Source organism: Leopardus geoffroyi, chromosome C3, assembly GCF_018350155.1.
Source record: "Leopardus geoffroyi isolate Oge1 chromosome C3, O.geoffroyi_Oge1_pat1.0, whole genome shotgun sequence".
NCBI lineage: Eukaryota > Metazoa > Chordata > Mammalia > Carnivora > Felidae > Leopardus > Leopardus geoffroyi.
In genome coordinates this window covers 33338199-33352439 of record NC_059338.1, presented here as the reverse complement: position 1 = coordinate 33352439, position 14241 = coordinate 33338199, and the positions used below count along the sequence as shown (strand labels likewise).

Sequence of the window (14241 nt, the reverse complement as noted above, 5' to 3'; positions counted from 1 at the left end):
CATCTTTATCAGAAAATTTCTCTTGTAATTAGCATGTTTTTAAATTAAATTGTTTGTTGCATCACATAATTTTTTAAGTTGATGGTGAAGATAGAAACTACTCACAACACTATTTTCAAATACTGTCACTTAAGAGCCCTTGCCTTCTGGTAAAGGTGATGAAGTAAACCCATTTTAACTCTATTACAATCTCTTGAATGATAAAAGAAAAAAAAAAGAACGGTAAAAATAGAACAAAAACTCAATATTCAATGATGTTGGGAAACAACTAAAACCCAAATGACACACTGTGAAGGTTAAACTAACAGACATGACAAAGTCTGGACCAAAAGTAGAAAATTAGTCTGGGAAGAAAAATGATCAAGGAATTATTTTCCTAATATTAAATCTCACATTCCTCAAAGGCTTGTTTTCAAATTATTTAATGTGAGCAACAGGATTATAAATTACAAACAATTATAAAGTGGGCACCACATTAAATTAAAATAAACCAGGCATAGAAAAGATATAATGCTTACAGAGAAATAACAAGATAGAGAAAACAGAGTAGACTTCAGACTTCTCACCAGCAATAATATAAGAAGCCAGGATAAAATGGAGCAATATCTTCAAAGTACTTAGAAAAGTAATTGGCAACCAGTGTTTTCCATACCCAAAGTATTTATTGATGATTACAAAATAAATACATTTTTAAACACAGGAAAGATGAAGGGAATTTACCACTCAAAATCATCCTTTGAAATAAATCATATAAAATATATATCGGCAAGATGAAATATTAATTCTTAACAAAAGAATGTGATGTTACCAGAAATTGTGAGGGTAAAAAGTAAAATATATTAAATTTAAAGAAGTAATAATTTCAAGAAGCTTTAGTTGTTTAAAACAACTAAAATGTTTTTATTTTTGTTAAATTTCTTTATTCAATATATTTTTATTTTTATGTAAGGAAGTGAAGTATTGCTCTGAGAGTTTCAAGCATTTTAAAGCCTTTTCTGTGCCCATGTAATGTTTAAATTAATCTGTTATTGTGCATTAAAAAATTCTCCTAAGTTTCAAATATGAATACCCTATAGATTACTTTTTTTTTTTTCAACGTTTATTTATTTTTGGGACAGAGAGAGACAGAGCATGAACGGGGGAGGGGCAGAGAGAGAGGGAGACACAGAATTGGAAACAGGCTCCAAGCTCTGAGCCATCAGCCCAGAGCCTGACGCGGGGCTCGAACTCACGGACCGCGAGATCGTGACCTGGCTGAAGTCGGACGCTTAACCGATTGCGCCACCCAGGCGCCCCTAGATTACTTTTTATAACCACAAAGAAATAATATTTAAAAGTAATAATAATATCTATCTACTTCCTTACCCTTCATTTTGTGAAATAACTCACTTCCAAATAACCTAATAACATGGTGTTTACACTACTAAGAACTATAATTCTCAGAACATATAGTAAAACCCCTTAGAGGCAACCTAACCAAAATTTAGAGTGAAATGTATAGCCTTAAAATAATAAGTTTGGATCTAGTATCTATCTATCTCTCATGTATCTATCTATGTATCTATCTATCTATCTTTCATCTATTATCTATCTCCCCTAGGCTAGGAAAAGTAAACTCCAGATATTAGGAGGCAAAATAATAAATGTAAAAGCAGATATGAATGAAATAGAATATTTTACTTACAGCTGATCTGGGAAATAACATTAATTTTATAAAGGTTAATGAGCAGACCTAGCTAATCAATTCTACTCTAGTCAAGAAGAATGGTGGGTAGGTCCAAATAAACATTTCTATAAGCCAAAATTAGATGAATATACAAATATAGGAAAAATAATATAAGAATACAGTTTTGAAAATAAAGGAGTTAAAAACATTAATTGAAAAGGAAAATACCATGAAAAGGGCATTTACAGATCTTAGGAGAATGCTGTTTCTGGAGATTTCCCTTAACCTAGGGTAGTTGTCTTGACAAAGTTTTACCAATCCTGGGTTTCAAGTCCATTTTTCCATTGGAGTTATTTCACTCCCCACAGTTGACTTTTCAGGGAAAGCCCTTTTAAGACAACCCACAGCTAGCCTTTACCCGTGGTTTCCATCCTAGCCACTGAGATTTGGAAATGGAGAATATCACCAGTGCAGGCATGCCTTTAGGTGTTACCAGACAGACTACTTCAGTTATTCTTAAATTTCAAGTGTGAGTCAGAAACTGTTCTTTGTACCATTAATTCCCTGGGAAAAGCAGTTGTATAGAAGCTTCCTACTTTCACTTGGCCTAAGCGGAATGTGATTTTAGCCTTCTCTCTCCCATGATATAACATGCAGACAGCACCCTTTAAGGAAACCTTTACTACTGGCTCTTTAAAACTCATTCTTTTAGCCTCTCGTGCATGCAATACCAGTTTAATGGGGGCAGAGCATAATTTATAATCTCTTTCCATGTCTTTAAAAAGTTTTTTATTGGGGTGTTTGGGTGACTCAGTCAATTGAGCATCCCACTCATGATTTCATCTCAGGTCATGATCTCATGGCTTGTGAGACTGAGCCCCACGTCAGGCCCTGTGCTGAAAGCATGGAACCTGCTTAGGATTCTCTCTCTCTGCCCCTCCCCTGCTTGCATGCTCTCTCTGTTTCTAAAAAAAAAAAAAAAAAAAAAAAAGTTTTTTATCATCTCATTTTAAATCTTGGTATAATTGAGTTTGGAAGACTAGGCAAAGGAAAGAAGAATATTCTTATTTTAATGCTTTGTGTTGCATATACACACATGTATGGGTCTCAAAACATCATAGTTCATGAAAAAAGCAAGTTGCCTTTCGATATGCTATAGTATAGCCCTTATAAATGCTAAAAAATAAATGAATTCACAGACATGAATTTTTCTTGTTTTCCAGATATCAGTAACATTGTCTTCTTCCTTTCCTTAATAAAAGAAACTAGATTCTGCAGCTGTAGTAAAGTTCCTCTTGTGGCCTCACTGGTTTCCTCATTTTTCCTTCTACTTAATCACATATGTGTAATTTCTAGTTTTTATTTTCTCTAAACACATACATGTGAATCCATATTTAATATCCACAAGAGGAACTTTACTATAGCTGCAGAATCTAGTTTCTTTTATTAAGAAAAGGAAGAAGACAATGTTACTTATACCCGTAAAACAAGAAAAATCAAGATAAACTATGAAATTATAGTTTTTTTTCATTTGAGAGAGAGAGAAAGAAAGCATGTGTGAGTGGGCAGAGGGGCCGGGGGAGGGGGCAGAGAGAGAGAGAAAGAGAGAAAGACAGGAAGAGAGAGAGAGAGAGAGAAGAGAGAGAGAGAATCTTAATCAGGCTGGATGCTCAGCGCAGAGCCCAATGCAGGGCTTGATCCTATGACCCTGGGATCATGACCTGAACCCAAATCAAGAGTGACTGAGCCACCTAAGCACCTCTAAAATTATAGTTTTTTTTTCTTTTAAACAGTCTTATCAGAGAGCTAAGAAACCAACGAATGAAATTCCAGAATATAATATGCCTCTCCAAGGAAAAAAGCAAGTCACACTGCTGCTTTTATCCTTCCTGGAACAGTGAAAGGACGAGAAAGCCACTAGAAACATAAACATAAATAAAATAGCAGAGGTTTTTTGTGTTTTTTTTTTAACACTTATTTACTTTTGAGAGAGAGAGAGAGAGAGAGCACTAGTGGGAGAGGGGCAGAGAGAGAGAGAGGGAGACAGAATCTGAAGCAGGCTCCAGGCTCTGAGCTGTCAGCACAGAGCCCGTTGCAGGGCTCAAACCCACGAACTGTAAGATCATGACCTGAGCCGAAACTGGACACTTGACCAACTGAGCGACCCAGGCGCCACAAAATAGCAGAGTTTTAAAAGAAAATTTACAAGTGGTATGAAGGCTAGCACAACTGTTAAAATTTCCAGAGTCCTGAAACAAACAACCAAAACATCTGTCAACCTTTTCCAAGTGCCCTGCTAAAGTCTGATGTTAGGGTTAGAAAATAGAAAGAAAGCATCTGGGAAATCTGTCTCCCTCTGATCCTCAATGTTGAGATGACTTCAGAATGCTCACCTCTCTTTTCCTGGAGTTTCCTTTGGAGTCCTGAGTTCCATTTCCGTATTATATTTCCTGGTCAGTTCTTCATCTTAGCAAGATCGACACAAAAAATCTTGGGGAAAAGAAAATGGGATTATTGCTTTATTGCTGCTTAAATCCCAGAAGTTTTTTTGTGTAAATTTTTTCCCTTCCTGACAACCCCCCTTCTCCTTTCCAGTCTACTCATACCCTTAACTCCATTTGGGGAAAAAATGTAGTTTGGGCCAAATGACAAAAACAAGACATCCTGCCGCTCTCATTCCCCATGATGCTTTATGTTTGTCTGAGAGAGCCACTCAAGTGACTCTGGAATAAAACATATCTGCCTATATGGAGAAGCAGCAGCATTAAAAATATTACACCTTAATGGTACTTCATTATTAATCCTATTATCATATCATACACATTAATATCTATTCTGTATTGTTGATTTCATATCAGAACCTAATATGTTTGTGTATTAGATAAGGCGGTATATAATGTACCATTCCTCCATTGCTGGTTGTCAGATTACTGATAGTTTTAATACTAAAGATTCTATAAAATATACAGAACACATTAACAATGGTATTTAAAATCCCCAAATATTCGATATGAGCTAGATAAAAATCATAAACATTTGATTTATTGCATCAACTTGATTTTCTTAAAGGTTGTACTTATAGATAATAAAATTATATTTCCAGAATGAGGTAGAAACCTGAGGAGGAAGCTTTACTGAAAGCTGAAAGAAGAGTTTAATAATTTCGAGAAATGGTGGTAGGTGGCAGGTGGAGATTAGGTGAGGATATTATCAAGTGGCAAATATTTGTCACTCAAATTGCCAGACTTCTTTTTTCTTTTTTTTATTTTACAGAGAGAGAATGAGAGCAAGCGTGAGTGGGGGAGAGGGACAGAAGGGGAGAGAGAGAGAGAAAGAGAATTTTAAGGAGGCTCCACACTCAGTGCAGAGCCCAATGTGGGGCTCAATCCCACGACCCTGCGATCACGACCTAAATCGAAATCAAGAGTTGGACGCTCAACTGACTGAGCCACCCAGGCGCCTGCCAGACTTACTCTTAAGAAACACAACAAAGTCCTTCATTTTACAGACCAGGAATACAAGACCCCAAGAAGTCACTTAGCGAAAATCAAGACTGGAACTCGTTTGTTGGTTCTTATATTAGTGCTATTTCAACTACACTATATCTATACTAGGTTGAAATTTCTAAAGACAATGTCCATACTTCTGTAAGGAAAGTAAGTTGGACAACTGACATAATCATGCATAATATTTTTACCTAAAATATAATAGCAATGATATTTGAATATTTAACTTGGTTAGTTGGGACTTGGTTTACATTTTTTAAATTATTATTTATATGTTTGAGATTACAGACAATGTCAACCTTCCTATTTCCCTATATTGGGACTTCTAGGAGGTAAACAGCACATGGTTGCTGATTCCCAAGATTGGCATCACACACCTTGATGCTCAGTCAAGAGTCTTGATGAAATTCAACAAGTATTCATCCTTGTGACTTTGTATTTAAATAAAAATATTTGCACACCTAAACAGAAATGAATAAATGACACTACAAAATTCTTCAACAAAGGGGAAATGGGACACCCAAAGTAGGAAAATGTCTATGTAAAGAGCAAACTGGGGGCGCCTGGGTGGCGGAGTCGGTTAAGCGTCCGACTTCAGCCAGGTCACGATCTCGCGGTCCGTGAGTTCGAGCCCCGCGTCGGGCTCTGGGCTGATGGCTCAGAGCCTGGAGCCTATTTCTGATTCTGTGTCTCCCTCTCTCTCTGCCCCTCCCCCGTTCATGCTCTGTCTCTCTGTCCCAAAAATAAATAAACGTTGAAAAAAAATTAAAAAAAAAAAAAGAGCAAACTGCCCCATCTATCTATTGAATGTGTCTTATCTTCTTTTCATGTTCTTTTCACAGCTTGTCCTCTGGCCTATGAGCCAGACTTCACCAACAGAAAATGTGCAATAACAGTAATATCAGGCTATTCTTTATCTTCTTTTGCAGAGTTAGTTGAGCCAAAACAGATAATTAAAGACTGACCCTGTTAAAGGTTGACTAGAATAATGATGACACTGGAATGAAATTCTTTTATGCCATATATTTCTTCAACCAATAAACAAATAGGGCAAGTCCTATAGAGCATAGAAATATGCATGAGTGGTCCCACCTCTCAGAGAACCCTCTGGGTTTTCACAGAAATAGCTTTTGTTTACAGGATTTGAAGTATAGAATTCTAATGTGCCTTCCTTTCTTGAAAAAATAAACCCAATGTAAAATTCAGGTTCCAGGTAGCATGTGTGTTTTCACTGAAATTATACTGATCTTAGGTTCTATTCACATAATTTTGGAAATGTTTACTATAAATTATTAGTATATTTTTAAATGTAGTGAAACCAGGAGAGATAAGCTCACTCTTCTATATTGGTTTAAAAAAAATTTTTTTTTCCAACGTTTATTTATTTTTGGGACAGAGAGAGACAGAGCATGAACGGGGGAGGGGCAGAGAGAGAGGGAGACACAGAATCAGAAACAGGCTCCAGGCTCTGAGCCATCAGCCCAGAGCCTGACGCGGGGCTCGAACTCACGGACCTAGAGATCGTGACCTGGCTAAAGTCGGACACTTAACCGACTGCGCCACCCAGGCGCCCCACTTCTATATTGGTTTTAAAAGAAAGTAGTATAGTAGGAGATAAAAAATATGTATTAATTTCTTTGTAATAATTTTGAAGGGAAGTACCACTTTAGCAGCTTCTGTCCTGGGGTGGGGGGTGGGGAATGAACTGAAGGAGAACACTGTATGACTCCAGGTCAGGAGGGGGGACTGTGGCTCAGTTAATGATGTTTTGACATCCAAATTGGCCATTTAAAATTTATCCCTTAGAACAAACCAAGCAACCAAAAGTAAGTTAATTTCTACTCAAACAGAAGCATTCTAATTACATTGATCACCAGTCATTGTCATGTTTAGAACAAAAGGCAAATCACGAAAGCTTTTATTGAGATCAAGGGTTAGGTTATTAGGGGAAGTCTTAATTGGTTCTCTCATTACTATTACCAATTTAATTTTTTTGTGTTCACTTGTTTGAGTAACATGTGCATAACTTATTTGAATCATATAAATTAGCCAGAAAAAACTAAAAGGGTTAATTTGTACAAGAGACAGAATAATGAATAGGAAATAGAAGGAACACCAGAGAAATTTTAGTCTGATGGTTGTACCCCAAAAGTGCTTGTTAAACCTTAAACTATGTTAACATAAAGTACATTTGTGACTATAGCATCCTGTATATACATAAAAATATACATACACACACAATCGTTATACTGAAATATACTGAAATATTATCTTGTTGAGCTGTTTTCTTTAGATTTTATTAATCAAATAAGTTAATTCCAATATTTTTTAGGAAAAGAGACAGAACTCTGTCCACCTCCACCTCAGATACCTAATGCTCAGGATATGCTAACCACAGTGAATTATCAGGATGGAGAAAAAGTAGCTGTTCTTTGCAAAGAAAATTATCTACTTCACGGAGCAAGAGAAATTGTGTGTAAAAGAGGAAAATGGCAGTCATTACCACAGTGTATTGGTTAGTAGTTTATTTCTAAATAATGTTATTTAAAAAGTATTTACTAATCTTCTTTTTTTATCTAAAGAAAGGGAAAAAGAATTTATGATTTATGTATTGCTCCATATTTTGAAGCATTAAATTGTCATCTAGTTACTCAATTCTGTCACTTTTAAAAACTGTTTCTTTATGAGGTATTTACAACAGTGACCATATAAGAAAGAAGCTTGAGGTCTTTACTGGATATAGAATGGGCAATTGGGAGTGGTCAGGGCTAGGATGTAAACTTGGTAACTGCTAGTATATAGATGATATCTAAAGCTACAGGACTGGATGGGATCACATGGAGAGTTCAAATGGCTAACAAAGAGAGGGGGTCGAAGGGACAGCCTTGGAGACTCTCCATTATTAGAGATCTGGGAAATGAGGAGTAGCCAGATAGTACCCAGAAAAACTAGGGGAGGCTGATAAAATGATTCTAGGACACAATTACATTGTGTGTGTTGGGGGAGGCGGGGTTCCCCCACATCCAACAAGCAACTCTTAGACACCTGCTAGGTGTCCTACAATTCAACTCAATTCTCACACTGTACAGGGATAGCATCAGATTTCTACAGGGTAAGAACTCAGTCTTAGAAGACTGCTTCTTGTATCCACTTCAGATGCCAGTCGCACATCTAGGTTGCCATCTGTGTGTTTCTGACTGACTGGCTATAGCTTGGAGGTTCCCACAACCCCCCTCCTTGTGTTTGATTAATTTGCTAGAGCAGTTTGCAGAACTCAGAGTAACATTTTACTTACTAGATTATGGGTTTATTATAAAACTATATAACTCAGGAACAGCCAGACGGAAGAGATGTATAGGACAGGGTATGGGGAAAGGGCACAAAACTTCCATGCCCTTTCCAGCCACCACTTTTCCCACATCTCCATGTATTTACCAACCCAGAAACTCTCAGAACCTCGTCCTTTTGGGGTTTTATGGAGGCTTCATCACATAGGCATGATTGATTAAGCCATTAGCCATTGGTGATTGATTCAACCTCCAGCCCTTATCTCTTCCCCCGTAGGTCAGGATGGGAATGAAAGTTCCAACCCCCTCATCACATGGTTAGCCCTCCTGGCAACCAGGTTATCCTCTGGTTACCTATGGGTCTTACAAAAGTCATCTCACGAACATAACAGAAGATACATTTACTTCTCTCATCATTTGTGAAATTCCAAGAGTTTTAGGATCTCTGTGCCAGGAATGGGGAATAATACCAACTATTTATCATAAATCACATTATCAGAGCTGGTGTCCCAGAAGCAATATCAAGGACATACTTCCGAAGGACATGTTACACAATGTCATTCAAAACGTGGGCAAGCATGTCAAAGACTACTTAGAACTGGACGAGATGACTGATAATTGAACAATGGATTTAGGTACCTAAAGTTATTGGTAGCTCTGCTTAGAGGTATTTCAGCACTGGGAAATACCTAATTGCAGTGTGTTCTAGAGAGAATGTGGGCTGATAAAGTAAGATCAGGGATGATAGGAAACAAGTAGGTTTGCTCTAAAGGGACAAGAGAAATGAGGCAGTAGCTGGATATAGGGTGTGGATAAAGGGAAATTTTACCTTACATTGTGACATTTTCAACACGTTTGTATGTCGAGGAATGATTTGGTAGAGAAGGACAAATTGTTAATACAGCCAAAAGGGATGATTCATGGTCTTTGCTGAGTTTAATGGAGAAAGAATCTAGTGCCCACGTGAAAGAGTTCGTCTGAGAAAAATACAGGAAGAGTCACTCAATGAAACAAGAAATAGAAGAAGTTATTCAGGATAAGATTATTTATTTGGCCATTTCGTATCTATATCCTTGGTGATATGTAGGAAGATAAATCAGTACAATGGAATGTATCCTAGCCATTCTTAACATGAAGTTGAAATTTTTATTGACAGAGAAAGATGCCTACGCTATTATTTGGAAGTGGAAAATAAATGGAAGGCAGTAGGTCAATAATTCATTTCACAGGTACATGCTACTTGCAGAAAGTAACAGTTGTCCCAGAGAATAGAAATGGGAAGGGAGTTATTTATTTTTACCTTTCCTCTTTAAATAAAAAAAATTTATGAAGGAGGTGGACAGTAGACCAGATAAGATTTACTTATCTGTTCATCACACGTTAAATAAAAACTATTCCTAGTTGCATGCCCTTATAATACATATGTACTCAATACCTAAGTTTATTTGACTTATGGGTGCCCTTATAATACGTGCTCTTATAAGATATATGTACTCAATACTTAAGTGTATTTGACTTATGGGTGAAGGGAAGCACTATAATTTTTGGTTATCAGGTTATATTGTAGAAATTATATAATGAGTTATTTGAGCTCGCAGACATCATATTAAACATCGAACATATAATATAAAGAAATTTATTTATACTAATTTACTTAAACTACATATCGGTTTTCTCTCAACACATAAATGTTATTTTCCAGATTCTACACAATATTGTGGTTCCCCTCCACCTATTAGCAATGGAGATATCACCTCATTCCCATTAACAGTATATCCTCCAGGATCAAAAGTCCAGTACCATTGCCAGTCTTTCTATGAACTTCGGGGCTCCATAGATGTAACGTGCAGAAATGGACAGTGGTCAGAACCACCAAAATGCATAGGTGAGTTTGTCATATTCTCCTAGAGTCTGAGATTTGATATTCATAGTAAAGCTTTCATGGACTAATTTCATAGGATGATTTTTACTTCAGTTCAGCTGAAAACCTATCTGACATGGATTCAAGCCACTTAGCGGGTATTTGGTGGAGCTAGGAATCAGGCACAGCAACCTGGTTCCAAATTTCACGTATTTAAGCCTGAGGCTATGGTGGCCTCTCCTGTCTACAAAAAAAGTCAGGGAGAAAAAAGATCAACCTCACTCTAACAGTAAAAGGACTGGTCTATCGTATGTCATCAGGAAAATACTTGCTAATGTACCTTAGAATCCTGGGCATGGACAAATCTAGGTACGAAAAGAAGTTCCTTATGGTCACCACTGCCTAGGATGGCTCCTCAAATTTAACCATGTGCTTATTTTTAAAACTCAGAACAATTCCTATATCAGAGATGATGGGCTATAGAGAACATGCTACTTAGTACTGCTGGGTGTGCTATTTACTCAGAGGAATGTTACCTCTCAAAATGCTAAATTTAAAAATGAATGAGGGGACTTGATCATGGGGGGAAGATAATACTGCTTTCCTACAGAAATCAATGTTGCATAAAAGTGACAACCCACTGATAATTACTTTGTGGAAAAGGAGCTCTAAATAAGAAATATAATAGCTAATATAATAGCTAGTAGAATTTTTGGTCTTATTGATAAATAATTACCTTCAAGAATATGCTAAGTGAATATTTTAAGAGATGGTTGGCTTTTATATATATTGTCCCTTCTTCAGCCCACTTTCTGCACCATATATCTGATAGACAGAAGTAAACTTATTTTTACTGTAATATTTAGTAAGATGTTAATACATCCGTATGTTCACACTATGCACATTTTGGAAACAATGTAAAAGAGAATCCTGAGTTGGGAAAGGAGGGTGAATAACACTGACCCTAACAGAACATTTTAATTTAATCCTATATGGCATGTGGTAATTGAGAGCACAGGCTCTGAAGTCAAACTGCCAGGGTCCATATTCTGGGTCAAAATACTCATTAAGTTATGTGACCTTGGAGAAATTACTCAGTCTTTCTGAGCCCCCATCTCCTGTTATGTAGCTCAGGGAAATGATGCACAGTGTTTAGAGATAAGGCAAAGTACTAAGAACAGTACTGGGCAGAACTCAATAAATATTAGCTTTTAATATCCTTTCATAAATTTTATTTATTTCCAAAATATTCTTAAAAGAAATGTCACTACTCTTGGAAAGGGAAAGGTATATTATTAATGATGTATTTTTTTAATTCTTTCAGATGCATGTATAATATCTGAAGATAACATGAACAAATATAACGTACAGTTAAGAGGAAAAGACACCAAAAAACTTTATGTAAAAACAGGGGATTTTGTTGAATTTGAATGTAAATGGCCACATAAAGCAAACACATCAATACAGTCATTTCGGGCAATCTGTCAGGAAGGGGAAGTTGAATATCCCAGATGTGAATGAAACAAGCATTAATTTCCCTGAATATAAATTTTAAAGTAATATATATATGTTGTAAGTATGCATTATATAGGCAATTCTATAATTAATGTATTTATTCTTTCGAGTGTTGCTTATCTCAGTTTTATTTTGAACTCTGAATTTTCAGAGATTCACAAATTTATAAACCAAGAGCAACGCTTCACTTATTAGGTGGACCATATTATACCTGGGTCAAATCATAGTGCTGGGTCTCCTGTTCATATATTACCCACATAAAGTGAGCATGTGCCTCAATTCAGTACTTTGTCCCATCTAACCTCCTCTAATTGTCTAAAATGTGTAAGATAACTTCAAGGCTTTCTATCTTTCTATCACATCATAAAATATAAAAACTGTAGGGTGCCTGGGAGGCTCAGTCCGTTAAACATCCGACATTGGCTCAGGTCATGATCTCACATTTCATTAAGTTCGAGCCCTGCGTCGAGCTCTGTGCTGACAGCTCAGAGCCTGGAGCCTGCTTTGGATTCTGTGTCTCCCCCTCTCTCTGCCCCTCCCCTGCTCACTCTCTGTCTCCCTCCTTCTAAAAAATAAATAAACATTAAAAAAAGTTTCCTAAATACAAAAACTGTCACCTTTTATGCTTGTAGCAAGCATTAGTAAATATTAAAAAGTCCTCTAATGGGAGGCTGATTACTCATCAAATACTAAATACACCATCTTCCACAAATGGGTGGAAGACTAAAATTTTTACAAATCCTAGTGCAGAACTTCTATTATAGTCAATATGTGATACATGCATACAAAAAGGTAACTATAAGTGAAAATTATTAGGTTACAATAGTGCATCTATAGGATTATCTAGATATGCATACATACTTAAAAAAGATTGAGAGTAAACACAAAGTTTGGCTGTAATAATTCTATGTGGTCTGTGGTTTCAGAAATTAGAATACTTGTAAATTTTTATATTCCTACATTTTATAATTTTTCATTTTGAATTATATTACTTTTACACTTAGATGAGAGTTATCAAGAACTGTGATTAGAGACCAAGAAAGTAGAAGATTGAGAGTATAACGACTCTGTGCTGTGGGCCAGGAGGCTGACTTCATACCAAAGCTCCATTATTTTTTGATGTACCATAGTTTGGGGAAATACTAAACAGGAACTTTTAGAAATGTCCTTTGCATGTTCCTATATTTTAGGTAGCATAGTATAGTTAAAACATTTTTTTTGGCCAGCAAGTTTTTTTTAAGTATCTATGAAAATGGTGACAATTTCTTAAAATCTTCATGACTAGAGATACAGCAATAGATTTTTAGATAAGACATCAAAACAAACAATTAAGAAATAGAGAAATTGGACTTTATCAAGACTAAAAACCCTCATTCTATAAACAATGCTAATAAGAAAATGAAAGCATGCAGATATAATCACAAAAAATAGCTGCAAATTATATATCTGATAAGGGACTCGTATCCAGAATTAAAGAACTCTTACGAGTGAAAATAGAAAGACAACCTGATTTTAAAATGAGCAAAAGATCTAAACAGGCATTTCTCCAAAAAAGATGTACGAATGGCCAAAAAACACATGAAAAGATACCTAACACCATCAATCATTAAGTAACTAAATCAAAATCTCTATGAGATAGTACTTCCCACCCACTAGGATGGCTATAATCAGTCAGGTGGTAACAACTATTGTTAAGAATGTGGACAAATTAGAACACATATACACTACTGATGGGAATGTAAAGTGATACGCCCAATTTGGAAAATAATTTGGAGGTTCTTTGAAAGGTTGAAATAGAGTTATCATAGACTCAGTAGTCTACTCCTAGATATATCCCAAAAGAAAGACAAACATATATCACACAAGCACTGTAACATGAATGTCTTAGCAGTATTATTCATAATAGCCCCAAAATAGAAACAACCCAGATGCTTGTCAATATACACAAAACATGCATCTTACATACTATTATTTGGTTATAACAAAGGAATAAAATGCTATCAAATGCCACAGCATGGATGAACCTCAGAATCTTTATGTTAAGTGAGAAAAGCCAGTCACAAAGACGACGTATTATGTGATTCCATTTGTAGGGTATGTCCAGAATAGACAGGTGTAGAGGGGATAGAAGGTAGATCGATGGTTGCTTAGGGCTGGAGTAGGGAGGCAGGGGCTGATAGTTAACAGTGACAATGTTCTAAAATTGATTGTGGTGATGAGTGTACAGCTCTGTGATTATACAACAAAACATTGAATATACATTTTAAATGGGCGAATTGTATGATGGGTGAATTATATCTCAATAAAGTGTTCTAAAAACTGTGGCCAACATTTCAAAATCAGGACAAACACTGGTAATTAAAAAATAAAATAAAAAATTAAGACCATATCGGAATTTATAATGAA

General features: G+C 36.1%; 1 protein-coding gene across 1 annotated transcript in view; it reads left to right on the top strand.

Moving 5' to 3' along the window:
- The window catches only part of CFHR5 (complement factor H related 5), a 31755-nt gene extending 19811 nt beyond the window's left edge, over positions 1-11944 (top strand). Inside the window, exons 8-10 of the mRNA XM_045456681.1 lie at positions 7505-7687; positions 10162-10344; positions 11645-11944. Of these exons, the coding sequence (XP_045312637.1) occupies positions 7505-7687; positions 10162-10344; positions 11645-11841 (563 nt within the window). The 3' untranslated portion in view covers positions 11842-11944. The remainder of the gene's footprint in view (positions 1-7504; positions 7688-10161; positions 10345-11644) is intronic.
- The last annotated feature ends 2297 nt before the right edge of the window (positions 11945-14241 follow it).